The 27,830-nt window shown below is 37.0% G+C and overlaps 1 protein-coding gene and 1 pseudogene across 3 annotated transcripts in view; both read right to left on the minus strand.

The window, feature by feature from the left end:
* Nucleotides 1–4,960: 4,960 nt before the first annotated feature.
* The window catches only part of LOC104907106 (uncharacterized), a 39,819-nt gene continuing 16,949 nt past the window's right edge, over nt 4,961–27,830 (minus strand). For 2 of the 3 annotated variants that reach the window (XR_008968917.1, XM_048642700.2), the window contains exons 3-4: nt 20,159–20,515; nt 4,961–5,563 (exon numbers count right to left, since the gene is read on the minus strand). Coding sequence is in view for 2 of the 3 variants with exons in the window: in XM_048642700.2 (XP_048498657.1) it covers nt 5,272–5,563; nt 20,159–20,515 (649 nt within the window). In the remaining variant the exon portion in view is untranslated. The remainder of the gene's footprint in view (nt 5,564–20,158; nt 20,516–27,830) is intronic. The other variant, XM_057393910.1, reaches the window with a different exon arrangement.
* On the minus strand, nt 8,341–8,459 carry LOC125497160 (5S ribosomal RNA; annotated as a pseudogene).

Raw genomic sequence — 27,830 nt, forward strand, 5'->3', positions numbered from 1 at the left:
TCCTCTTTCTCACGTGATGTTTTTCACTCATTTTTTTTTATAAATTTTTAAAGAAAAAAGGCACTTTTTTGGTTTGTTTGATTGGATGAAAACTCAAACAGAGGAACTCCTATTACTACAACAGGGGATCAAATTGAAGAAGCTCCATAAAGGAAGAAAGTGGAGGAGAAAGAAAACGGGTTTGCTTTTCTTAAAAAAAATTTAGGATTTTGGAGAGGGTTTGCTTTATGTGAAGAAGATTTGGTTAATATAATTACCAAATCATGTGAAAGAGAAAGTGATGAAATGGAAAAACAGAGGAAGAGAAAAAAGTCGAGATAGTTTGTGGAAATTATACTGAATATGATTATTCAGTTTTTTTGGAATTGTATCTCCATTTTAAAACCCTGTAAAAAAATTAATATTTTTTATTTATTTTTGATGGGTCATTAGGATTGAGAGTGAGAGTACGAAACAAAATTGTATGATTAATATAGGAGGTGATGAGATTGATGGTGAGAATTAATGTTAAACTAAAGTTTGAGTAGTAAAAAGTTAAAAGTAAAAAGAGGTTGAGGAATAAGATGAGAGAGAAAAGAAGGTGATGAATCAGAGGAGAGAGAAAAGAGCTTGGAATTTTTATAATTAATGTCATGTCAGCTTTTTCTTTTTAATTAATGCCATGTCATATTTTTCTTTTATTTTTGGGGATGTTAACAGTACAAACCAAAGTTCAGTACCTTAAGTTAACAGACATCCATTTTGAGTACCTTAACTGGAACTTTTGAAAGTTCAGTACCTTAACTGAAACTTCTATCAAAGTTCAGTACCCTCCTTGATACTTAACTCAGTTCACCAAAGTTAAAACTTTGTGTGAGCAAATCACAAAGTTAGATCCTGAAAATTCCATCATAGAGACAAGGATGCGTAGGATTATTGTCCGTGGCTTAAAGCCTGGATATGTAGTCTTGTCACGGCGATCCGAGGTTGGGCTACACAACCATCTCTAATTGAGTTTGAGAATGTGTTAGCCAACCAGGAGGCTCTAGAAAATCAGATGTCTGGAGTTTCCGTCAAGGATGAAGAGAAAGCTCTTTTTGGCAACAAGAAGTCAAATAAGGGAGGTGATAAGACAGGCGAGTCAAGTAATCAACATGGCAAGTCAAACAGACAGTCATGGGGATTCAAAAAAGGACAACGTAGAGGAGGCTTCCATCGAGGGGGAGCTCGACAAGATCGACAACAGGATGAGAAGGAAGGGAAAAATCAAACACGACGAGATGTCGTGTGTTATAACTGCAAGAAGAAGGGACACTATGCTCGAGACTGTTGGTCCAAACCAGCAGAAGGGAATGCTGCAACTTCGGTGGAGCATGAAAACCGAAGTGAAGTCGAGTGGGATGCACAAGCATCCTACGCAGTTGAAGAGGAACAGATCTTCGACATGGAGGTAGTGTCACCCAGCTGCACTTGTCGTAGTCAACGACAAGATGATCAATTACAAAGATGATTGGATCATCGATTCTGGTTGCTCCAATCACATGACTGGAGACAAAGAGAAATTTCTGAGCATGTCCGAGTACAAGGTCGTGGCGAGTTGATAACAGCAAACAACTCAGCTAGATAACCCAAACTGGCAAGGCAGTGGTGATTCCACGATTTAGCAACAAGCAAATTCAGCTAGATAATGTCTACCATGTTCCTGGTATGACGAAGAACTTGTTGTCAGTTTCACAACTGACATCATCCGGAAACCATGTTGTTTTCGGTCCTCGTGACGTAAAGGTGTACAAGACAATGGAAGGAAATTCTTCTCCTATATTGGAGGGACGACGTCTTGAATCAGTCTACGTAATGTCTGCTCAAACGGCATATGTAGACAAAGCGAGGAAAAATGAGACAGCTGATTTATGGCATGCACGCTTGGGTCACGTGAGCTACAACAAGCTCAAGGTGATGATGAAGAAGTCGATGCTCAAGGGTCTTCCTCAACTAGATGTCAAGGAAGATATAGTTTGGCTGGATGTCAATTTGGTAAAGCACATCAACTTCCATATGAAGATTCAAAGTTCAAATCGAAGGAACCTTTGGAGTTGGTTCACTCAGATGTGTTTGGTCCAGTAAAGCAACATTCGGTGAGTGGCTTACGCTACATGATCACCTTTATTGATGATTTTTCAAGATATGTCTGGGTCGATTTCATGAAAGAGAAATCTGAAGCGTTTGGCAAGTTTAAGGAAACAGTAGAAAAAGAAGTTGGTGGTAAAATTCAGTGTCTACGTACAGACAACGGAGGAGAGTATACATCCAGAGAATTCTCCCAATACTTGCAAGATTGCAAGATCCGACGCCAGCTCACTTGTCCAAATACTCCACAACAAAATGGAGTAGCTGAAAGAAAGAATCGACATCTTGCAGAGACATGCAGAAGCATGTTACATGCCAAGAACGTGCCACCACGTTTTTGGGTTGAGTGTATGAGGACAGCGACACATGTGACAAATCGATTACCTCAGGCGAGACTAGATTTTGTCTCACCATTTGAGAAGCTAAGAAAGATGAAGCCAGCAGTGAGCCATGTTCGAGTTTTCGGATGTGTATGCTACGTCTTTGTTCCTGAGCATATGCGTAGCAAGTTTGATAAAAAGGCTATTCGTTGTATCTTTGTGGGATACGATGATCAGAGGAAAGGTTGGAGGTGTTGTGATCCAACAACAGATAAATGTCACGTGTCACGAAATGTGGTGTTTGATGAAGCATCATCTTGGTGGTCACCACAAGCTGTATTATTGCCAGACTCGAAGGAGATCGAGGAAAAGCTTCAAGAAAAGATGGACGAGAAAGACGAAGGTCAGTCTAGTCAAGATGGTGTAGTCTTGAGATTGAGATATCTCAACCTACAAACACACAGAAAGAGAGAAAAGTTCATGGCAAACAGGAGCACATCATAGAAATACTGAAGAAGAAAGGCCAAGTCAAATTGAAGATTTTGAAGAAGAACCTCACCCAGCATTACGCAGGTCCACATGGCAGAAAAAGCCAAATCCAAGATATGCAAATGCTGCAATGGCTGAGGATGTAAAAGAGCCAAATAACTATGATGAGGCAGCTCGAAGCAGAGATTGGAGAAAAGCCATGGAAGAAGAAATTCAAGCTCTGCACCACAATGAAACTTGGGAGTTAGTGCCAAAGCCTCGAGAAGTTCAACCTATTTCTTGCAAATGGGTATACAAAGTGAAGACTAGACCTGATGGTACCATTGAAAGGTACAAGGCACGACTGGTAGCTCGAGGATTTTCTCAGCAATATGGGCTAGACTACGATGAAACGTTTAGTCCAGTTGCCAAGATTACTACAGTTCGTGTTTTACTAGCACTTGCAGCTAGTAATTCTTGGAAGCTCTGGCAGATGGATGTCAAAAATGCATTTCTACATGGTGAGTTGGATAGAGACATATACATGGATCAACCTAAGGGGTTGAGAATCAGTCTTATCCACACATGTATGCAAGCTGAAGAAGGCGCTCTATGGTTTGAAGCAAGCACCACGCGCCTGGTATGGAAAGATAGCGGAGTTTCTGTTACAGAGTGGTTATTCTGTAGCACCAGCCGATTCGAGCTTATTTGTGAAAGCTCAGGATGGAAAGTTGGCAATAGTTCTTGTATATGTGGATGATCTTATCATCACAGGAGATTTTGAAGAGGAGATTCAACAAACAAGAGCTAATCTTTCAGTACGTTTCAAATGAAGGAGCTCGGAGAATAAAACATTTTCTTGGTCTTGAAGTGAGCGGACTAAGGATGGGATATTTCTATGCCAACAGAAATATGCCCGTGATCTTCTAGAAAAATATGGAATGGTCGATTGCAAGCCTATGTCAACTCCAATGGAGGTTAATGCAAGGTTATGTTCAGTCGAAGGCAAAGATCTAGAGATGTGACCATGTACAGACAGTTGGTGGGAAGTCTTATCTATCTCACGCTTATCCAGACCATATTGCATATGCAGTGAGTGTGATTAGTCGGTTTATGCAAAAACCGATGAAACGTCACCTGGAGGCGTACGACGGATATTAAGGTACGTGAAGGGACCATTGACTATGGAATCCTATACCGCAATGATAAAGAGTTTGAAGTTGTCGGATACTGTGATGCTTACTATGCTGGTGATCTCGACACACGTCGGTCAACTACGGGTTATGTATTTAATTTGGGTTCTGGAGCAGTCTCTTGGTGTAGCAAGAGACAACCAACGGTGTCATTGTCATTTACGGAAGCGGAATATAGAGCGGCAGCTATGGCTACACAAGAATGTTGTGTGGTTGACGCAATTACTCAAGGATCTGCATCAACCAATTGATCGGGAATCAAGTTAGCTTGTGATAATCAGTCTGCGATACGTTTAGCGGAGAATCCTGTTTTTCACGCAAGGACAAAACATGTGGAGGTACATTATCATTTTGTCCGAGAGAAGGTTCTACGGGGTGAGATTGAACTTACACAAATGAACACGGAGGACCAAGTTGCAGATATATTTACAAAAGGTCTTGGAGGACCAAAGTTTGAAAAGTTCCGGAAACAACTTGGTATGACCTCGAGACTTACTCTGAGAGAGAGTAGTCGTTGAGGGGGAGTGTTAAAATTCAACAACTCTCTCTCTCTCTCTCTTAGCTTCTAGATGGGGTTTAGTCAAAATAAAACAACTCTAGCTTACACTCATTTTTCTTTCTCTTGATTTACAGTGAAGTAAATTGTCAAAATGAGTGAGCTTCACATTAAATGCAAAGGTAAAGGCTACACCATGCTAGTTATAGGCATAGCTCTCAAAAGTTGAAAAGCTTGATCCATGCTACATCATTTGGGTAGTATAAATAGGTATTGCATTTTGCTGCTAAGGTATGCCTCGTGTGTTTTAGAGTGCATCAAGAAAAGCTCTTGTGAGCAAATATTTGTGTGTGGGAAATGAGTGGAATGTTAGTAAGTTTGTAAAACCAAAATTCCAAGTGTTATATTATGTTTTAGTTTATGAGTGATAAAGAGCATTAACTTTACATCTACAAATATATTTTGTTAATCCTTCCACATAAATATACCCCAAAATATCTTACAAGGTTCTCTCTCAAGACTACCAACTAATTACTAGCTATCAGAAACTCAAAGAAATGGACAGGTCCTTAAGTTAAAGGTACAAAACAGACAAACATGTTCACTTAAACATCAACCATTAGCATTGACCATGTCGTGCTTAGCATGAATCACAGTTCAGTATTTTCTAGAGGATAATTGGTTTCCTCTATTCAAAATACAGTTCGGGCATTTTAGGGAGGATCAGTGGTTTTGTCTTCACTTTACAAACAACCTCCTGCACATAACGACGAGCGAGCCACAATCCTTTATGATATATTGGCTGAAGATACATCAGCTTGGGCATCTTGGCATCAGCCAATTCCCTAGCTTCTTTTATCTTTTTTACAGTATTGTCATGTTCTTCAATTAATATCTCCACACTCTTCGGTACCATAGGTGTTGTGGCACGAACTACAGTAACAATTATTGGCAGGGGCTTCCAAGTTTCACGACGTTCACTGCACACAATAATAAGCGTACATATTAGAAATTTTGTCTTATCACAATAACAAATTTTAGGGTTAAGTGAGTGATAGTAGGGTGGATTTGATACGAATAGCCCCTTCTCGATGCATACTTATGTTCAACCAAAAATTCTTTATAGTATTAGTGGAAAAAAGTTCAATGACACAAAACAGTAGATATGGTTCTCTCAAAACCGGATATGTTAGTTTAATACTTTTTCGCTCAAAATGGAGGATAAAATATATGATCCTTTGAGCCTAAAAACCAGATTTTTAGGCTCACGGGATCAGAGTCAAATAAGCCCATTACCCAAAAACATTAGCCAAGGCCCAACAAACTATCAATTGGTAAATGACACGGGGCAAAATGCAACCCAGGAAACATAAAATGCGCAGAATCATGAATATCAATTGTTCTCCAATGACCATTAAGTGTATTGTGAAACCAATGAAAATCAATTGTTCTCAAATGAACATCGATCAGATATTTCCTCTTATGTTCATCTTCTTCTTTTTTCTTGTTGCTCATTGAGGATGTTCTTTTATTTATTATATTATAATGCAAAACGACGTCATATGAAATAATGCACATCATTCTTATGGTTGTGGACTCGTGTCTACCATCTAATTTGCTAAAAACAATTCCTCTAAGCTTCCCTCCGTCTGACACCACTTCCGAAAACCCTAAACCCTCTCTCCTCTCATCCTCTCTCAGTCTCTCTCAATCTTCTTCTTTCCTCTCATCATCGCCCACAAACCACCACCATCTCCCTCAAACTCTTGCATGACATCTTCGTCATTGCCAAAAAACACCACTCACCACCATCTTTCTCCCTCAAACTCGCTCATCGCTCACGAACACCATCTCCCACCATAGTTTCGTCACTCAACAACCACCAGCCACCAGCACGCTTGGTGTTCGCCAATAACCACGACCCAGAAGAATTGTCACCAACCACGACGGAATTTCAAACCCAGGAACCCAAATCGTCTTATTAAACCGACGAAACTAGGGTTTGATATTCTTTCGAGCGATTCGAGCCAGTGTATCGGCTTTAAATTTTTTTCGTTTATTAATTTCATTTCTTTTTGTTTTTTCTTAATTTCGTTCCTTTTGTAATTTCTGATTTATTTTTCGTTTTTAATTTATATTGTTGATTATATTAATCTATTTTGTGATATGTTTAATTTATGCACAAATTAAAAATTAGATAGTTCCATTTCCTTTTGTTGATTTTTTGTTTTTTTAATTGAGTTAATTCATTTAATTCAGTGTTATTTACACTGAATTTTCATATTTATATTTTTTTGATTTTAATCTTAATGTAAATTTTTGGATGATGGTTGTTAATTTCCAACACCCAATGTCGTCAATATAATTCTATACGCAGATTGTTGTTAATTGTTGTTAATTTTCGGATGATGTAAATTATTTTGTTGTGAATGTGAATTTTATTGCACTGGAATGTAAATATTATTATTGTGAATGTAATTCTATAAGGCGGTCTAATATTTGTAAGTGATGGTTAAACGTCATCTTAAAATTACTTAAAATTGCCCAAATTTACTTTTAGTAGACTATTTTACCCTTCTTTTGTTTCCACCACCCCCACCCCCTACACCACCTACCACCACCAGCCACAATTCATCACCTCTAACACACCTCCTCCACTAGTTTGATTGCGATTTTTTTTAATTGGGCGATGGGAGGATCGTAGTGGCCAGGCGTTCCCTTTCCATCGCCCAATTTTAAAAAAAAAATCTCGGTCAAGCCAACAAGAATCCTCTGCAATTGATTTGATTTACTTCCTTCGATTTCCTCGACAATTGATATGATTTCCTTCCTTCGACGTTGAAGACGTTAAAGAATCAACGGGGGTGGTGGTGGCAGGAGGTGGATGGTGGTGGAGTGAGTTTTTTTAAAAAAAATTGGACAATGGAAGGGGAACTTCTGGTCAGGACGTTCCTCCTAATCCCATTGCCCTAAAGTTTTTCAAATATGAAGTCCTCCCTTAATTTTTGTTTTTTTTCATTTACGTTTTTAAGGATTGTTCGTTTTATTAATTTTGTGTATTTCAGTTTGTTTTCAGTGTATATTATAATTGCAGATTTTGTTTCTTTTAGTTTCTCATTTCAGATGTATTCTTAGTTATGCTTTCGCTTCATGGCTGATTTCTCATTTACGTTTTTAAGGATTGTTCGTTAGATCTTGTAATTTTGTTTTAGTTTTAAATCAATGTGAATGTATTTCACTGAACTTTTAGTTGTATTTTGTTTCGTAGACAACTGCTTCAGTTGTATTTTGGTTCAAGACTGTGAGACTTGAAAGGTAGTGCAAGTCTGCACCGTTTTTTGACATAAATTTCAACAAACTACTATGATTTTGAGGTAAAAAAAACAAATCAGTTAATGTGATTAACTGATGTTTTACCTTACAATTGCATCAGTAAATAATTTACTGATATGATTTTGGACCGAATCAGTAAAAACTTTGGATTTGCAGCGAGCCCACCTGATGCGGACCAAAACCGAATCAGTAAGCACAGTTTTGACCGCATCGGGTGCGCTTTTTTCCACTAGTGTTATCTAAGTTTGATTTTTTTAAGGTAAGATGAAGTCCCTTGCAAGGAAGGGGGGAAATTGGGGATCACTCCTAGCAAGGGGTGAGACTCTATCCAAGGATCTTTGGAATCGGAGGTGATGCCAACACCACTAGGCTAGCACCTGCTGCTCAAAAGGTGTTAAATTGATTATTTTTTTTAAAAAAAAAGGGGGTGCAACACGAGGATTTCCCAGGAATTCACCCATCCTAGTACTACTCTCATCCAAGCACGCTTAATTGCAGAGTTCTGATGGGATCTTATGCATTAGTGCTAGTATGATTGCACCCAAAATTTGCTTTCGAATAGCTACCCACCTCATGTAGATAGGCAAGTTTCTTTAAGTTAATGGATTAACCTTTGGATTTCACTATATGATTTTGTGTATATTTTCCAGTTGTAGCAATCAAGTATGTCACTACTTGATAAAAAGATACTATTTATATATATTACTAAGAGTTTGCTCTTCTCAATATAACTTCAGTAAAAAGAAAAAGAAAAAAAGTGAAGTTCAACAAATGTAAATTTAAGTGAAGTAAAAATAAATTAATTTTATCAATGATAAGTTAAATTAAGCAAAAAAAAAAAGTTCAACAAGAATATGTTTAGCAAAAATATGATAAATCCAACAATGATTAATTAAGTGGAGCAAAAATAAGTTGAAAATTGAATAACAACTAGATCATTGAAAATCGAGTTTATCAATATTTAGGTTGATATTAATTTATACTATAGTTGGTATGCAAAAACAAGATTTAAAGGTGGAGGAGTGACTGCGTGATGGTTGGATGTGGTGTAGAGCTGGTGGATATGAGGTGGTAAGTTTCAAATCCAACACCTACCGTCGATCCATGATGATGGATATGACTTTTGACATCGACAATTACCCACTACTTATCAAAATATTACTCATACTCACTCCACTCGGGATGGAGAAACTCTTTGTGTCTCATTATGAGAGGCCAAAATGGCCTCTCACAGGTACCAAAAGTAAAAATTGTTACTATATCAAAAGAGGTATTAGTGATACCAAAGTTCAAAGTTGATACCAAACTACTGTACCAAATGAGGTATTAGTGATATCAAAGTTTAAAGTTGATACCAAAGCAAGTGCAATTGGTGCCAAAGTAAGTATAATTATTGGTACAAAACTCAAAATTGATATTAAAATTCACTTACACTAGGTACCAAAATAAGAGCTATTTTGGTATTGGTACCAATTTACTAAATTTTGGTATAAATTGGTACCAAAGTTCAGCGTCTGTTTTTTATCTTTTTGTGTGAAATGTCAAACATGCCCCTGGCCCCTCACAATGAGACGCCTATCCAAACTCCCTGGATGGATGCACTTAAAAAACAACGTTCTTGATGGTAGCTAATGTGTTTTTCCTTGTAGTTACTAATCATAAGTCAACTAGCAGTCTAGCATACAAGAGAATCGTGACGGTCCACATACTACTACATCGCAATTCCCTCACAAAAACAATATCCTTTAACATTAGTTTTTCTTTGTCATGTTTTATTCTATGAAAAAAGAAAAAGAACAAGAATCACCTAGTTACAATTTAGGATTGGTACAAATGTAATAAATTATTTTATACTTTTTATTTGTGCCTTGAATGTCAAAGAAGAGAAGAAAATGGTTCAGGTGCTTCGATCGGTGGGTAAGTAATGGTTCGGGTGGGCAGTGCACGGGCGCCTGACCTCTATAGAAGGCAAATGTAGGTAGGAACTTTGGGGATTCTTCTGGGTAGCCAAGTGTCTAGCATGGCCGAGCGGTTTGGCCCGGGCATGCGTGTTAAAGCCGGACCAGATGATTATGCCCTATTTTGTTCGCTGCTTGCTTAAGACCCAATTTAATTCGTTTTTAGTTGGGTTTCCTTATAAACTTAAGGGGGTCATATAAGGACTCCTTAAGTCATTTAAACCTTGAGATTCATTTTTCCTCCTTAGAACTCTATTTCTTATTCTCGTCTTCTCTCCCTCCATTATAATTATCTCCTCCATTTAAGTTGAAATACAAAACTCAAAGCTTGTAAAGGTGGATGTACGTCACATTGACTAAACCACGATAAATTTGTGTGTTGTTCTTCAATTAAAATTTTATTTCTAACTTTCTTTGTTGCTCATAAACAATTACCAAATCCTAAGTCCTTCACAAGTTGCGACCTGAATTGCTAACAATTGGTATCATATCTTGAGGTTGCTTGTGGTTCTTATTGATTATTTGGTGTGTTATTCATGTCAACAATGAAGTTGAATAAAGGTCCTACAAACATTTCCGTGAAACTATCTTGTACAGTGATGACGATTTGAGTATTCATGATATTAAACATGCCTTGACTATGAGATTTTTAATTGATAATCAATAAGCGTCTAAAGCATCAATTCGATCTAATAATAGCTTGTTTGTGAGGGGGTAGAACTAACGATCATGCTTATACTAGTGGTCGTAATGGGGGAACTGGGAAGAATAAAGGCCGTTCTAAGTCAAAGAAGTTCAATTCCAATAGAAATAATACTTGCAACTGTTGTCACGTCATAGGCCACATTTGGGTTGATTATTGGGAGTAGTAAAAGAAACAATCGAGTGAGGTCAAGTTAGGGAAGGTAAAACAGAAAATTGTCGAGGCTAGTTTTGTTGACATCAATAGCGATTGTGGTGCTCTTGTTGCCACTCATGATAATTTCAAGGGAAGGAGTGATTGGATTATAGATTTGGGTTGTTGTTTTCACATGACTCCCAATAAGGACTACTTTATGGGGCCTTTGGTTCATATAGTGGTAAGGGTTTGGAATCAGGAATGAAACCACGGTGGTACAGGTTTGAAACTTGATACCTAGTACCATGTGTTTAATTTTATTTGAAAATGGAATTTTTTCTTCTATTTAATACCTTGAGGTATTGGTATAAGCCATACCCACCTTCCCCTTTGGGTGTCTAAACCCCATACCTTATGGGTTTGAGGTATTGGTTTTAAATCTTTTAATTTTGTCAACAAAAACTAGGTATGGGTTGTGCTCATTTTAAACCTATACCTCGTACCAGAATCATATGAACCAAACGCCCCTTAGAAGTATAGTGGAGGATTCGTCACCATGGATAACAATGCTAATTGCAAGGTGATTTGAATTGGAATGGTTGTCATTAATATGTTTGATGGTGAGTAAGAACATTATCCAATATATGTCATGTTCCGGATATGAAGCAGAATTGATTTTCTTTGGCACCCTTGAAGCTAACGGATGCAAATACGCAGCAATGAATGTGGAGTGTTTCAGGTTGTGTGTTTTGCTCTTGTTTTGATGAAGGGTACTAGAACGGGAACCTTGTAATGTGTTACAAGGATCAGTTCCAGAAGCACTATGAGTAATAGTGATACCAAGCTTTGACATTTGAGGCATGGCCTTATGGGAGAACATTAGGATGATTGAACATTGTAAGCAAGGTTTACTAGGAAGCTTGATGCTTGGAAACTTTGGCTTTAGCAAAAAACCTCAAATGACACAAAACAACATGTTCTGTTTTGGAAAAACCGAACCAGTTAGTTATGTATTTTTTGGTGCAAATTGAAAAATGATATAACCGAACTGATTAGCCTAAAAACCTGATCAGTTTTTTTAACTGATCTGATTTTTAATCTCGGATAGGGGTGTTTAAAAAAAACTCGCCCCAAATTATCCGCCTCGAAAACTCGCTTAACCGCACAAAAAAAAACTAGGTCAAAATCTATCTTTTTTATTTTTATTTTGACGGGTCCCCGACCCGGTAAAAACAATTAAATCTGGGTTGGGTAATGGGGCGTATATAAACTTCTCATGGGTACTCGGAACTCGGTTCGAGTTAAATTTGGTCTAACATGTTTGGACGCCGACCCTTTTTTTTTTGAGTTTTGGGCCATGCTACCAGTCAGTAGCCCACGTACACTCTAGTCTCCACAATTTTACCTAAGGCACCACATTACCACAACAGTCAAGCACGTCTGACCAAGTCGAAAACTTTTGACTTTGTAGGCATGCAGTGGGTTTAACTTTACATCAATGAACATGATGCATGAATATTGAGCTGGCGGTTACTTGGAAGTAATAATGTAATAGTATGGCAGATTTGCAGCTTGCATAATGTGACCAAGTTGAACAATTTATTTTTAAAAAATAAAACGAATCGGCTACTCTATGACCCAACTCGAAAAATTTTGGGTATCCGGTTAGCAGGTACCCGATTTTTACGCGTCGGGTCACGTGCCGCATTTTCAAGTACCCCGCAAATACGGGTACCCGCATAACCGGGTACTCGAAAAATCGCGTATCCGATTATGAACGCCCCTAGTCAGTAATGACCTATGACAAGCAGTATGCCCAACTTGGTTTCGAGCTGGAAACGAGTTCGAGTTCGAGCTCGAGTTTAGGTTTCGAGTTCGAGTTCGAGCTTGAAAATTTGAAACTCGCGAGTTTTCGAGTCGAGTCGAGTTTGAGTATAAGTTTTCGAGTTCGAGTCGAGTTTAGTCAAACTCGAACTCGACTCGCATCATTGCCAGCCCTATGCCCAAGCCCACTATTTCTCTTATATACTCCCACATTCCCTTCACTCAACCCTAAACCCACTTCAACCCCTTCTCCTTCCCTGCTTAACCCAAACACTCAGCCCCAATCTATCTCCTTGACCTCCTAGCCACCAGAAAACCCATCCACCTTCTCTCCTCCCACACTCTCCTCCATTCATCGCTTCGCTTCGCTCGTCCACTTTCATCCCTCCATTGCTCGCTCAACCCTAAAATCAACGTCCAATCTCCCCTTTTTGGTAATGTCCGTTTTTTTGTAATTAGGATGTCGTGTTTCATAATTAGTTTGTAATTAGGATTTTTTATAATTAGTTTGTAATTGAGGTTTCGTAGTCTTTTTTCGGTTTTTTGTTTTTTCGCTTGGTAAGTTTGTTGTTAATTGTTCGTTGTTGTTGGCTAAATATTGGTAAATTTTTTGTTTATTAATTTTTTCGTTTTGTTGGCTGAATATTGTTTGATTTTACGTTCTTTAATTTTATTTGTTGATTTTGACTAGTAAATGTTGGCTGAATAGGACTTAACTTTTGTTTCGTTCATTTTCTGTTTGGGTAAATATTGTTTCGTTTCGTATATAACTTTGGCTCACTTGGCTGAATGTTGGCTATTCACAACACCAAAAAAACACATGACTATCTTCACTTAGAGTCTTAGACTTATGGGGTCCCTCTAGAGTCCATCGGTGGTTGTAACAACTTGCTCACTATAATTTATGAATTCACAAGTAAGGTTTGGGTATTCTTTCTCAAGCACAAGATTGGGATTTTCGATGTGTTCCTTCAATCAGGCTTGTAACTAGGGGTGTGCAAAGCACCCCTTCGCATAGTCCCCCAGCTCCAAAAAATTGTTTTGATTTAAAGGGCCCAATTTACATAAAAGGCCCGCCTGTAGCCCTTCACTCTACATTCTTCTGCCTCGTACTTCATGCAATCACACTTACTAAATCACACCGCTTTCACCTTCCTCGATCTATCCACAAAAATTTCAAGTTTTCATATTTTCAAGACCTTCTAACTTCATCAGTTTTTCCTCCAAATATTTATTACCATCAATTCTCTTTCATAATTACCAAAAATAAAATCACTCCATCAATTAACATCTATGGAAAATTAGGGTTTTTTTCCTATCACTAACAGGAAATAATTTATTTTTACCCAATTTAAGATTTTTCAATTCATTAACAATGGCAAGCAACAATTAATTTTACTTTCTCTTGATTTCTTCTTATCAAATGGCTAATTTTTGAGCGGCCTATATAAAGGAGTAATCTTTAAGGTTCTTAATCATCTACTTCCTAATTCTCCATTGATACATAAAAAGGAATTGGAATTCACAAGATACAATCGCCTCAAGTTCAAGTTCGAAGTCTCCAATTGACCATCTTGAATTCGAGTAAGCAGTATTTTGATTTTGATTTTTATGCAATTTTGTCTTTATGCATGATTTTGATTTAATTTTGAATTTGATTATCTTTTCTGCAATTAATTTTGAGTTCGAGTAATATGTTTGATTTAATTTTTCTGCAATTATTTCTTCTTTATGCGCTTATCTACAACTGCATCTTTTAATTTTTGATTTTGATTGATTTTATGCAATTATGTCGTGCTTATACGTCTATCTCATGCACCACTGCTGCATCCTTTTTATTTTGATTTTTTTTGTAGTTCGGGATTTGTTTTTATTTTAATCTTTTAGCTCTCTCTATTGCTGTCTACTGCATCTTTTTCTCAAAATGCTTAAATAAGCTTGCTTTTGTTTTACTTCGAGATTTATGTTAAATTTTTTGTGTTGAATTTATTTAGTTTAATTGACAGAATTGTGTTTTAATTTTTCATGCTGAATTTACTTAGTTTAATCTAATGAATTATATTTTAATTTTTTGTGTTCAATAATTTACTTAGTTTAATGGACTGAGTTATGTTCTAATTTTCAGCTTTGAAGGTTAATTATGTTTGAAGTGACTTCACGTAACTTCGATTTATATAGGGCCCAATTTTCATTTTAGAACAGGATCCCGTAAATATCCAAGATGACCTTGGCTTCAATGGCAGACCATGATTGAAAAAAATCGAAAGAAAGATCAAGACCTTAAGCACCGACAACGAGCTAGAGTTTGTTGAGAAAAAGTATACAAAGTATTGTCTAGAGAACGATATTGTGCAAAAAAGAACTTGTGCTGATCGACCTCAATAAAGGGGTTGCGGAGCGGATGAATCGAACTCGCCTGAAAGAGCTCGATGTATGCTTTCCCAAGCCAAAATGGGAAAGTCTTTTTGGGCCGACGCGGTTGTTGACATGCTATTTAGTAAAATGTTCTCCTCAGTTCACCCTTAACTTCAAGTCACCTCAAGGGGTATGGTTTGAAAACCCGTTGATTATTCAACTTTGAAAATCTCTGGATGTTCGATTTATATTCATGTTAGTGAAGGTAAACTTTCACTATCGAGGAAGAAAATGTATTTTTGTTGGCTATGGTTTGGGTGTTAGGGGAATCAGAGTCGGGTGTGAGAAATCTTGAAGAGTTACAACTTCTAAAGATATTGTTAAGTTTTATGCCTTGAAATTCGTCAAAATTGGTTTTCGCAGGCCCGTTCGCCTGGGTCAGGCGGGTACGCCCGATTGGGCGTTCGTCATGAATTACGATTAAGCGAACGTCACCAATTGGGACTGAGATAGTCAGCAGGTTTGAAGAGTTAATTGCCCGATCGGGCGTCTGGGGTTTACGCGATTTTGACTTATTTCTTTTTGATTTATCTTTTAGGGTTTTATATGGGGTTCTTTATATTATAAAAGGGTTTCCTGATGTTCATCATTTAACACACAACTTTTGAAACACTTTTAGCATCTCGTATATTTTAGGAATCCTTATATTATTCTCTCTGGTTTTCTCCATTATAGTGAAGAAGCTCTAATCCCCCACATGTGAACGTAGGTCTACTTTGACTAAACCACGTAAATCCTTAAGTTTTTTGTTTGTTCTTCTTTATTGTTTGTCACCTTTATTTATTTGATTGATTTTGTTCCGCGTTAATTGAACTACAACACCATGTTTCCTAACAAACTGGTATCAGAGCTTGGTTGTTTAAGATCTTAGGTGTTTATAGAACGAGTTTCTTTTTTTTTTATTATGTCAACAAAATTCGATATTGAGAAATTTGATAGGCAAATAAATTTTGGCCTACGAAAATTAAATATGAGAGTCATCTTGGTTCAAAGTGGCTGTCACAAGGCTCTTGAAAGTGTATCCAAAAAGCCTTTGGGTCTGATGGATGAAAAGTGGGAGGAGATAGATTCGAAGACACTCTCGGCAATTCATTAGGTTTGCCTAATGAAGTTTTGAGAGAGGTTGCCAAAGAGAAAACTGCTGTGAGTTTTTGGTTGAAGTTGGAGTCACTTTATATGATAAAGTCTGTGACCAACCATCTACTACTAAACTCTAGACTTCATGATCTCAGTCTAGAAGAAGGTAAACTGCTTGAGTCTCATTTAGATGAATTCTTCTCTATACTTATGGATTTTAAAAACATCGATGTTGAGATCGATGTTGAGGATATGGCTATTAGATTGTTGTGTTCTTTACTGCCTTCGTATAAGCACTTTTGAGATACCTTATTATATGGTAAGGATGATTTATGTCTGTAGGATTTCAAGGATACCTTAATTCGGACAGATTTAATTGATAATAAATTGGTCAATAAATCTAATAATTCTGCTCACACAAATTGGTTGCTCATGGTGGAAAGAATTCCAGCAAGAATAAAATCTGTAACTATTGTCATCTGAAAGGTCATATTAATTTGGGTGTTGGAAATTAAAGGAGAAAAATGGGGAATGGTCCAATGAGGACCAATCTACAAATATCGTCAACGCCATTCTTGATGATGATCTTGCACTTTAGGTTACAAGATTTGGGGTTGCAATTTCTACGATCTCTTCATGTTTAGTGCCCTTTTGAGATCTTTTGGTGAAACGAGAAACCGTGTGAATTTTTTTTGGAGTCTATGACATATTGTTTTTGAGTTGTTAATAAATTAGCAATCTTGGTTATGCATTAGATTTTGTTCTAGTTATGCTATTTCTTATCTCAAATTTGGTACTTATTGTTGTCATTTAATTTTCTAGAATTGCCTTTGAGCTTGTTGTTCAGATAAGAAGTGTGTTGAAGAGAGTTTGGTCAGTCTGAATAAGCATGATTGGCGTTGGTGACTTTATACTCTCGATCTAGGTCATGTGATCGTTTTATACGGAGTTTTGTGTTCGAAGACGCATCGATACACACTTATAAAAGATGTCCGTAATCTGGATTGCTTACAATGGCTAGGTTTATGGAATTTTGTTTAAGGTGGAGGTTCTTTGATTTTTGGGTGAGCATCACTTCTTGGTTCAAAGTGGAGTTATCTTGTTTGATCGATTTTCAAGTCAAGGTGGAGATTTGTTAAGATTTATGCCTTGAAATTCGTCAAAATTGGTTTTCACAGGCACGCTCGATCGAGAGTTCGTCGCGAATTACAACCAGGTGAACATCGCCCGATGCGGCCCGAGACGTCTGGTTAAAAGAATTAACCACCCGATTGAGCGGCTGGGTTTTATGCGGTTTTGACTTATTCCATTTTGGTTTATCTTTTAGGGTTTTGGATGTGGTTCCTTATGTTATAAAAGGGCTTCCTGGTGTTCATTATTTAACACAAAACACTTTTAGCCTCCATTATTTTTTAGGTTTCCTTGTATCTCTCTGGTTTTTCTCCATTATAGTGAAGAAGCTCTAATCCCCCACCTGTGGACGTAGGTCTATTTTGACTTAACCACATAAATTCTTGTATGTGTTCTTTGTTTGGTCTTCTTTATTGTTTTCTCGCCTTTATTATTTGATTGATTTTGTTGAGTATTAATCAAATTACAACAGCTTGTTTCCTAACAGATATTGTATTTGACAAAACTTGTATGATCACTCCGAGAAAGGAAATATTCATCTTTCATGAAACAGGCTCATCTCATGACACCAAGGAGAAGATGGAGTTTGAAATAATTTCACATGATGATGATGCTTCTCCTCAAGGGAGGCAAATCAAGGGTTCACTTCAAGTTCAACACAAGCCACTTGCAAAAGAAAGACAATGAAGGCATATCAATCCACCTCAAAGATATGTCGAGGAGTGTGATTATGTTCAATATGCTCTTTCTGTTGCAAATGATGTGGAGATTGTTGATAACTTATGCTTTTATAAAGAAGCCATGTCTCTACCCGATGCCACCAAGTGGTTGATTGCGATGAATCAAGAGATTGAGTCTTTGCATAAGAAAAATACTTGGAAGATACTTATTATTACACCAGGATAACAAAAATATTGTAGGATACAAGTGGGTGTACAAGAGGAAGGAAAGTACACTAGATTCGGATGGTCCAATCAACAAAGCAAAGGTTGTTGTTAGGGGGTTCACACAAGTTAAAGGATTTGACTTTCATATGAAATTTTCAGTTTTTCACACTGTTGTGAATTGTGAAATACTCCTCCATTAGAATGTTGCTTGCTTTGGTAGCTATGGATGATTTAGAGCTACACTAACTTGATGTTAAGAATGCATTCCTCCATGGTGATTTGGAAGAAGAAATCTATATGAAGCAATCGAAAGGGCTTGAGATAGAAAGGAAAGACGATCATGTGTGTTACTTGGAGAAACCATTGTATGGGTTGAAGCAATCTCCAAGGAAATGGTATAAATCATTTGACTCATTTATGTTGACTCATGAGTTCACTAGACGCTCCTATGATAGTTAAGTATACTTCAAGAAGTTTGTAAGTGGTTCTTTCATCTATCTATTACTTTATGTTAATGATATGTTCGTGGCTTGCAAAGATATGATTGAGGTTGATAACTTAAAGAAGTTGTTGGGTAGTGAGTTTGATGTGAAAGATCTTGGTGAAGGCGAGAAAATTATTGGAATGGAGATCTTGAGAGATAGGATTCTCGATGTGTTGTACCTGTGTTGTACCTTAATCAAAGGAGGTACATTGAGAAATTGCTTGAGCAATCGATCTTCATGAAGAACTTAAAACCCGTATCTACTCCGTTCGATTTAAGTTCTGGAAGGAGCTTATCCCTCAATCCTTGGCAAAAGAAAAGGTTATGGCTCATATTCCTTACACTAATGTCGTGGGAAGTGTGGTGTATGCCATGGAGTGCTCAAGACCGGGTATTGCCCAAGCGGTTATCATGGTAAGCAGGTATATGTCAAAACCCGGTAAGGGTCATTGGGAATCCATGAAATTGATGCTTAAGTACTTCACCCTTGAACATTTACCCTGAGTTTGGTAGAGATGCAAATGAAATCATTGGCTTTTGTAATTTGGACTATGGAGGAGACCTGGGTGATTGGATATCCACTTCCGGTTATGTTTTACTTTGGGTGGTACGACATTGAGTTGGCAATCTTCACTATAAAATGTTGTAGCTCTTTCGATCGCGGTCGAGTTTATGGCTATTATCGAGGCATTCAAAGAAGCAATGGGGTCCAAAGGGTTAGTGGGAGAAATTAACTCATGCACTAGTTTGGTGTCTGTGTTTTGTGATATTCAAAGTGTCATTTATTTGGCAAAGAACCAAAACACATTTCATAAGAGAACCAAACACATAAGTGTGAAGTACCACTTCACTGGAGATGTAATTGTCAACAAGGAATTGTCTTTCATGAAGATTCTACCGAGTAGAATCCCACCAAGATGTTAACAAAGTCGTTGCCTACAACTAAGGTCACTTTGTGTGTGGATTTAGTTAGGCATTCTCTATGTTCGATGTGAGCCCCTAAGGGGTGAAGTTGGAGTTTGTGGTATTTATGAGGAAGTATGTATAGAGGATTCAAGTCAAGGTGGAAAATTGTTATTTGTGCCTTGAATGTCGAAGAAGAGGATGGAATGGTTCAGCTGCACGGGCGGTAAACCAGTGGCTGCCCGAGAGGACAATGCCCAAGCACTCGACTTTTGTAAAAGGCAGAAGTAGGCATGAACTTTGGATATTCTTCAACGGGAAGCTAGGTGTCTAGCTTGGCCGGGAGATTTGGCCAACCTGTGCGGGCGTGTTGTTGCCCGATCGATGATTATTCCCTATTTTCTTCCATGCTTGTTTCGAGATGCTGTTTAATCCGTTTTTAGTTGGGTTTTCTTGTAATCTCAAGAGTGACATATATAAGGCCTCATTAAGTCATTTTAAACCTAAGATCCATTTTATCCTTCTTAAAATTCTCTTTCTTATTCTTTTATCTTCTTCTCTCCCTCCATTGTAATTCTCTCCTCCATTGAAGTTGAACTACGGTTAATCTGTGTGTTGTTCTTTAGTTTAAATTTCTCTTTAAGGTTCTAACTTTGTTTGTTTTCCATAATCAATTAACAAAATCTAGGTCCTTAAAAATTGCTTTAACAATACTTAATACGTACCCATGGGAGACTATATATTCGGCAACCTCCATGCCGCATGGCTTCTGAACCTCTTCAAGAGCGAGAAGTACGGAGGCACTACGTCTCTCTTCTGGGGCAAGATGACCAAATGAAATAGTTACAGAGCTAGAATCATCGAAGGAATGTGGATACCTTCCTGCATACACTTCTTTTATTTTTGAATGTCTTTCTGTGGTGATAGTTAACTTAACGTCTTTAGTTATTTGGCCGCCGAATAGTTCAGTAACCAAACTATTTAGAACAAGGATAACGTTGTCGCTTGTATGTACGTCTTTAACATCCACGACTGTGAACTTTCCTCCTTTACTTCTAATTGCATGCAATGTTGTTGAGCACCTATCAACGGAAACGAATGAATCAAAAGGCATAAATAGCTTCAGAGTAGATGTTAAAAATATCTATATATAACGATTACGAAAAGAGGGAAAATCTCCTGCTTTGCGTTAAAAAGAAAATACACTCATACTTAGAATATTACTGTGGTTATATTTATAATGGGAATTGTGTTTCACAAGTGTGCAACAAAGACCTAAAGAGTACTATATATAATTTAAGGAGCGGCACAAAAATAAAAGACGAACTTGAGCTTTTTTTGTCTAACAAGACCTACATCTCTACAATCAATTAGATAGATTTTAAAGTGTTTCTATTGGGATTCCATCGAGAATACAAGTCGAGCATGAAAAGCAAAAAGCAGAAGATAAACGCTTTTTTTTTATAGCAGACAAAAGGCAGATGATACAAGACTACAAAGGCATAACTCATATTTCATCTGTTTCATATTACTCTCTCTATTTCTCACTCTATTTAGGTCTAATATATTTTATTTTCATATAGTTTTCAGGTACATTTAGATTGTATTTTAGAAACATTTAGGTGCATCTTAGTTCATAATTGTATAAATTACTAAAGTTGTGAAATTTAAAGGTTCATCACCGGGTACCGGGTATTTCAAGCAGTGACAGATCCAGGATTTCAATTGAGGAGTAGCGTAATTTTACGAAAATTATCAAATACCAAAAAAATTTGGATAATTTGGACCAATTCGCAATCGGACCAGCATTTTACATTGCAAAACAAATCTTTCCGAAGATAAGCCACTAAAAATTTGCACAAATTATAATTCACTAACAAGTACTAAACGACAATTCGCATAAACTATGGCTCACTAACAAGTAACAAATGACAATTATAATTATTGCTCACTAACAATTCAGTCAATTAATAATTCACACCATTACAATGGACTAAAAATTCATTTACTAACAATTCACAAAATTATTCTCCCTCCGTCCTCTAATAGGTTTCTCATTTCTTATACACACTTTGTATCGTTAATACATTATTATATATTAGTAAAAATTATAGAAGTTTGATTTTTCTGATGTACACAATGAGATGACCAAGACCCCCAAAAGAAACGGGATATGAAAACGGATATGTGGAACGCTACTCTTGAGTGAATCGGGTACGATGGAAACACGTGAGTTAGTTTGTATATTAAACAAATTAGAAGAGGCAGTAAAAAGGTAATAAAAAAATAATGGAGTATATAACTGTATCATTTTTTTCTAAGGTTTACATTTTTACTTTCCCGATGACTTGGATAGGAGTAGAGTAATTTTTAACCATGTTGAAGAGTAGTATGTAGTTTACAGTTGTACCATTAATTAGTACTTTGCCCATTGGCCATCACTCTTACCAGATTTTAAAAAAGGAGAAGTATTTAATTTTCAATCTCTTCTTCTACCTTCATTCTCCTTTCTCTTCAGGCTGTGCTCAATAATGGCGGCTAGCGAATTCATTTTTTTTTCCAGATAAAACAGGGGTAGCAGTTGCTATCCCTTATTACATTGTTGCTCCATCACTAATTTCAAGTATCCGGACATGTGGGTACCCGCATTTGTGGGTAATAAAAAAGTCAACCCGTGACCCGACCCGGAGAATCCGGGTACCCACAAAACAGGTACCGATTTTTTCGAGTCGGGTGATAGGGTACCCAAATATGTTTAGTGACTCTGCTTTTATCGAGTAGTGTGGCGACCTAGTCAAAATTAGGAACTAAATTCAGCAATGCTTTCTTCTCCTCATTAGTGCTGCAACCTTGTCAAATTTTAACAAATTTGATCTTTCTTTTTTGGCAGCAACAAAATTGACTTACTACTCCATAGTCTCTACCTGATATCAGTTAATTAAAGATATTCAAGCTTTTCGATAAACTAAGAACTTAGCAGCCTGCAGCTCTACTTCTTTTCACTGACGTCGTGACATGACTACGTCAGTTCCCATACTAATTCGGCAATTCCTACCCACACCAGAAACAAGTAACAACAATCTTAAAAGTTTATAAACTGAAATTAAATGAAAAAATAGTTCGTTGATGAACCTGAAAATCGCTAACTCCTTATATTTAGCAAACTCAAAAGAAAAAATATTTCCCCCGGTAAGCGGGTACCCGTTTGTCGAAACAAGCGGCCCATTACCCAAGCTGCTTCTTGCATCTTTTCTCGAGTCGAGTACCCAGCCTATTGAAATTGAAAATTTCAGAAAAATTACCCGATTTTTTTATAGCGGGTCTACCGGTTGGGTTTTTTTGAGCACCCCCCAGTAAATTTACTCCTTTTGCGCATTTCTGATGGTTTTCTATGAATTTCAGATATTGAGAACATAATTGGAATATGATTGGATAGGCTTGAGTATTAGGAGCAATTGTAAGGAAGCTATATTGATAAGGATCGTCATGGATATCTTCGTGTGCAAGTTGAAGCCAATATAATGTTGGAATTTAATAAAAAAAATTATGGAAATCGAGTCATGTCTATTATTTTGTATATAACTTTTGACACAACAATGATAATTGATTAATTCAAAGGCCTTGGAAAGTATATTGGAAGAGCTTTTCAATGATAGGTTGCACAATTCAGTCTGAGTTATATTCTAAGAATCGGCTTTGTAAGTTTGCACGGTTTTTCTAAAGCCCGCTATGCGAGCGCAGATTAGTTATTTCCGCCCATTTAATGATTTAACTTACTTTTCTAATTCTGTAACTTACTTTTCTAATTCTGTAACTTACTTTTCTAGTCATATTAGGTTCATTAGTCTTATACATATATTGGGAATCACTTCTTGTAGAGGCTATTAAACTCTCTCCTTCACATATTGAAGACGTATGTTAGTTTTCTTTACAGAGTTTCTTTTTGTTCTTCAAGTTACACACTCTATATTATAATTCAATCCAAGTATTTTATTTCTTCTTTTTATCTCTTTTCTTTTATTTTTTGTTGATAACCTCTTCTTTCATAATTTATTTTGTTTATCTAATAATTATATGTGAGTAGTTTTCTAAGATAGGGTTAAGCAAAACCCTAACCATGATTAATATATGACTTGTTTCTTTAAATTTTCAAATTAGTTGCTTAATTAATTGATTGTGCAATTTCAGATACTAGATTAGGAATAATTAGTGTTGTTACCATTCCTTTGTCTTGATCACGACGGTAGTTGGATTTTGACGAATTTGAGTATTTTGAATCAAGGACATGAAATTCTTAATGGGAGTAGGTATAATTAATTGTTAGGAAGTTAGAGTGTTGTGTTTAATGTCTTTGATTTCCATGATTCCACGGAAGTAGGCTTGATTGCATATTTGAGAAGCTGTGAATACTCGAGAGAGGTTTATAATATTTTATAGGTTGTATTTTTTCTTATGAACATTTAATTTATTAGTTTAGAGTAGGAGTCATTATTGTATATATTAATTCATGCTAGTGGGGATACTTAACTCTAGAGTCATTGATTTATATATCGATTAATATAGTTGTTCCGATCGACCATATTTAATGGTTAATCATAGAACAACTTTCTTTCTATTGGATTGATCCTGACTTTCCCTATTACATAGTTAGGAGGTTATAAGTTAGATTATTTATTTTTTCTAGGTGCATGACACGCCTATCAAACTTTTACATCGCTGTTAGGGAGATAATGTTTGTTGTTGGTGAGACTAGAGTCTATATAAAATTTTCTACTGTATTTTTTGACTATATATTTTTTTCTTTTTACGTATCATCTAGTTCTATTATTATGATGGGGATAATTTTATTGATAGGCAACATAGTCATAATTCTTGTGGTTCTCAAGTTTTTTAATTTTGAGGCATCATATCTAAATTCTCCCGATTTTTGCATGAGTTCTCATGAATCATCTTATATATTCCATGAATCCCATGTACAGTTTATTAATTCTAGAATAATTTTTTCTTTTCCTCAATATGAGAATGAATTATTTTGGAAATATTGTTATAGGCGTGGCAATTTTATTGGTCCTATCCATGGAATTGAAATTTGAGATATGTGGCTAGTAATTTATGAGGGTTTAAATGAAGAAAATAGGGAAGTATTCTAGTCTATGTCGAATGGATGATTTCTAGCCCAATTACCTTGTCATCATTGGGATTTAATTAAGTGGTTGACTAAGAATAATTATGAGTGGTACATGTCTTTATTCGCTAGACTAACCCCTTCACCCCACAAGTGTACTACAACACCTTATTATTCTTCAAATTGCCACTCTACTTCTCATGATATTTCTTTGTGTGATGTGACGTTAATAAATGGTTTCAACCCCTCTCTCCAATATGTTTGTGATTATTCTACTCAATTCTCATCCATATCCTTTTATTTATGATGAGGGAAAGATAATAAATAAAAGCTATTGCGACGATAGTAAGATTGTAAAAAGAACCAATGTGGTGGATGTTTTGAGGAAGGAAGAAGCAATGGTTGAAAAATCTTTGTTTAGAGGAACATAAAGTAGAGAGTGAGTGATTCATGATTTGTGGGTTGCACCTATTGTTTTTGAGTCTCGTGTTCCTTTTTCTCGAAAATTTGACCTTAATTTCCTATATTATATCCTCCATCATTCCTTATTCCTTCCCTTTGAATGACTCGTGATCATGATGTACAATTACTTTTCTATACTTGTTTTGAGTCATTTAAAAATACTAATGATTTTTCCTTTTCTTTGTCTTGTAAATATTTATCCTTTAATTTTTCTTTTTCTAGGTTTAACAGATTTTAGGACTAAAAATTTTTGTATTTCCATTTTTCTCTCATATAATATTTTCTGAGATGTTTACAAGAGCATATGATAAGCTTCTTAGAGCGTTTAACTATTCTGCATTGATGTACTAATTTTAAATGGTTATCCAAAACTCTAAATTTGCACTTTTAGATTAGGAGGCAACTAGAGTTTTGACTTATTTTCTTTAGTTTTTTTAATTTTTATTTTGAGTTTTCTCTATTTCATTCATTTTGTGTGATTATTTTTGGTGTTTCTTTTTTTGTGATTGTAGGTGAAAATTGGAATTGGAAAGAGATTTTCAAAAAGAAAAAAAAAAAAAACACAGAGCAGCAATATCTCCACCCTCCGCTTATCACTCATCACGTCACCCATAAAAGACAAGGAAAAAAGGAACATTGAACACCATGGTCAGGTCGTATATATGATCACTACATCATGCCTAGCCCATGGCTTCTCCCTCTCTACCCTCTGCTCACCACACAATGCACCTTCGAACCACCACAGTCCACACATTCACCCTTTCTCTGACAGAAGTCGCACCGCCACCATTAGTCCATCACATCCAAAACCGATACTCCATAGCTGGACCTCGCATTGCAGCAACCCAACATCCCAGATCCCACGCCGGCCACCATCTTCTTTTCATCTCATTCCCGTCTTTCTCTCACCATCGTTATTATTCCCCATTCCTGCTCCACGCCCACCTTTCCCTGCACCGTCACCAATTCATCGTTCAAACCCACTGGAATCGGCGCCTCACTCAGCAGCAGTTCTTTCCTTCTCATGTTCTTTTCTTTATTCTCAGTCTTATCTTTTATCCTTTTTTCATTTTATTTCCTTTTCTTCTTTTAGTTTAATTGTGTTTGATATGTTCATCTAATACCTTTTTTTTTTCTTTTCCTTTATAATTCACTTTTATGTCCTTTTTCCCAACATACACCTATTTTTATTTTAAAAATTGTGAAAATTAAGTCCATATTTAAATGGTTTGCTCAAAATAATTAAACTTTTGATTAACTCACAAATTTATAAGGGTATTTATTTTTAATAAGTTTAGATAATAAATACTTGAACAATGGGTAAATTGCTTTATTTTTAAAATTTTGTAATTATTTCTTTTATCCTTTTGACCACCTCCACCCCTTGAGACCACCACCACCCAGTGGCTGAGGCAGCAGGGGGACATGAAGACAGGTGTCCCCCTCCCCCCACATTGGGAAATACAATGGGCGGACTTAAAAAAAAACTGAAAAAGCAAACATGCAGGAGCAACAATGAAGAGAGAGAAAACAAAAAAAAGAAATCCAAAGAAAACAAAGCAACATAATCTCACTACTGGTATTATTGGGGTATTTCTTTGTCGATTTGGACTAAATTTCTTGACACATGTGGATTTTAAAGCAGCCTTTTTGTTACGTTATATTAGGTATATTGGGAATATTCTTGTAGATGATATCTTATCTTTTTAGGTAAGTTAATATCTTTCTTGATTATGTTCTTTTGGGAGAAGCTTTGTAACGTATATTACGTGATACTCAATGAGAAAATAGCTAAGATTTCGGTGCATCATATCACTTTGTCATGGTATCATACCATGTTCATAAAAACTCCATTTTTTCCGCCATAGCTGGCGATGACCCGCCACTGCCGCCTCCTAACATCGAGCCTTCATCTCCTTTCTTCCTTGGACCACAAGATTGTCCCAATCTTCTCACTCACGATAACTATGAGGACTGGGATGCGGATATACAACTTGCATGGGTTGCCCGTCGCAAGTTTGGCTTTGTTGATGGTTCTATTTCTTCCCCGACTCCTCCATGTTAAGAGTCCGACTGGCTTACCACCACCGCCATGATTGTCTCATGGATTACAAACACTATTACTTCCAAGGTAAAAAGTACTTTAACTACATATCGTGAGGGTAGTAGATTATGGGCGCATCTTAACTACGTTTCTCTATTGTAAATGGCCTTAGAATTCAAAGATTAAATCTTGGGAAAATTCCTCAGGTACCCCTGAGGTTTGGCGTAATTCTCAAATTACCCCCCACATTTGGGAAAATCCTCAGATACCCCTGAGGTTTCTCTTTGGGCTCAAAATACCCTCAGCTTCTCTCTCTCTCCAATTTTCTCGCTCCTCCCATTCCTCCACCCACTGCCAACCCCCCTCCCCCAGCCGGCGACCACCACCCAGTTCGGCGCCGGCGACCCTACCCTCTTCCTTTCGCTGGCATGAACAACAGCACCCCCGGCGACCCACCCTCTTCCCTTCGTCGGCCAGAACAGTAGAACCCCCAAATACCCCACCCTCGACGCCCCACCCTAGCCCTCCCTTTCCCCCTATCGGAAATGGCCCCCCTTCCATGTCTTCCATCGTGAGTTGACCCCCTCCCCTTCCCCACCCAGATACGCTGTCCCCAAACCCTTAAACCTGCCCTCGAAACCACCCGAGGTTGCTGTTTTGTTATTCTGGCCGACGCCAACGTCGAGGGTAAGGGAATTGGGAATGGGGAAGGGAGGGGGTAGGGTCGCCGGCGCCGGAGTGAGGGAGGGGGGTTTGGCAGTAGGTG

Source organism: Beta vulgaris, chromosome 4 (genome assembly GCF_026745355.1).
Source record: "Beta vulgaris subsp. vulgaris cultivar EL10 chromosome 4, EL10.2, whole genome shotgun sequence".
Classification (NCBI taxonomy): domain Eukaryota; kingdom Viridiplantae; phylum Streptophyta; class Magnoliopsida; order Caryophyllales; family Amaranthaceae; genus Beta; species Beta vulgaris.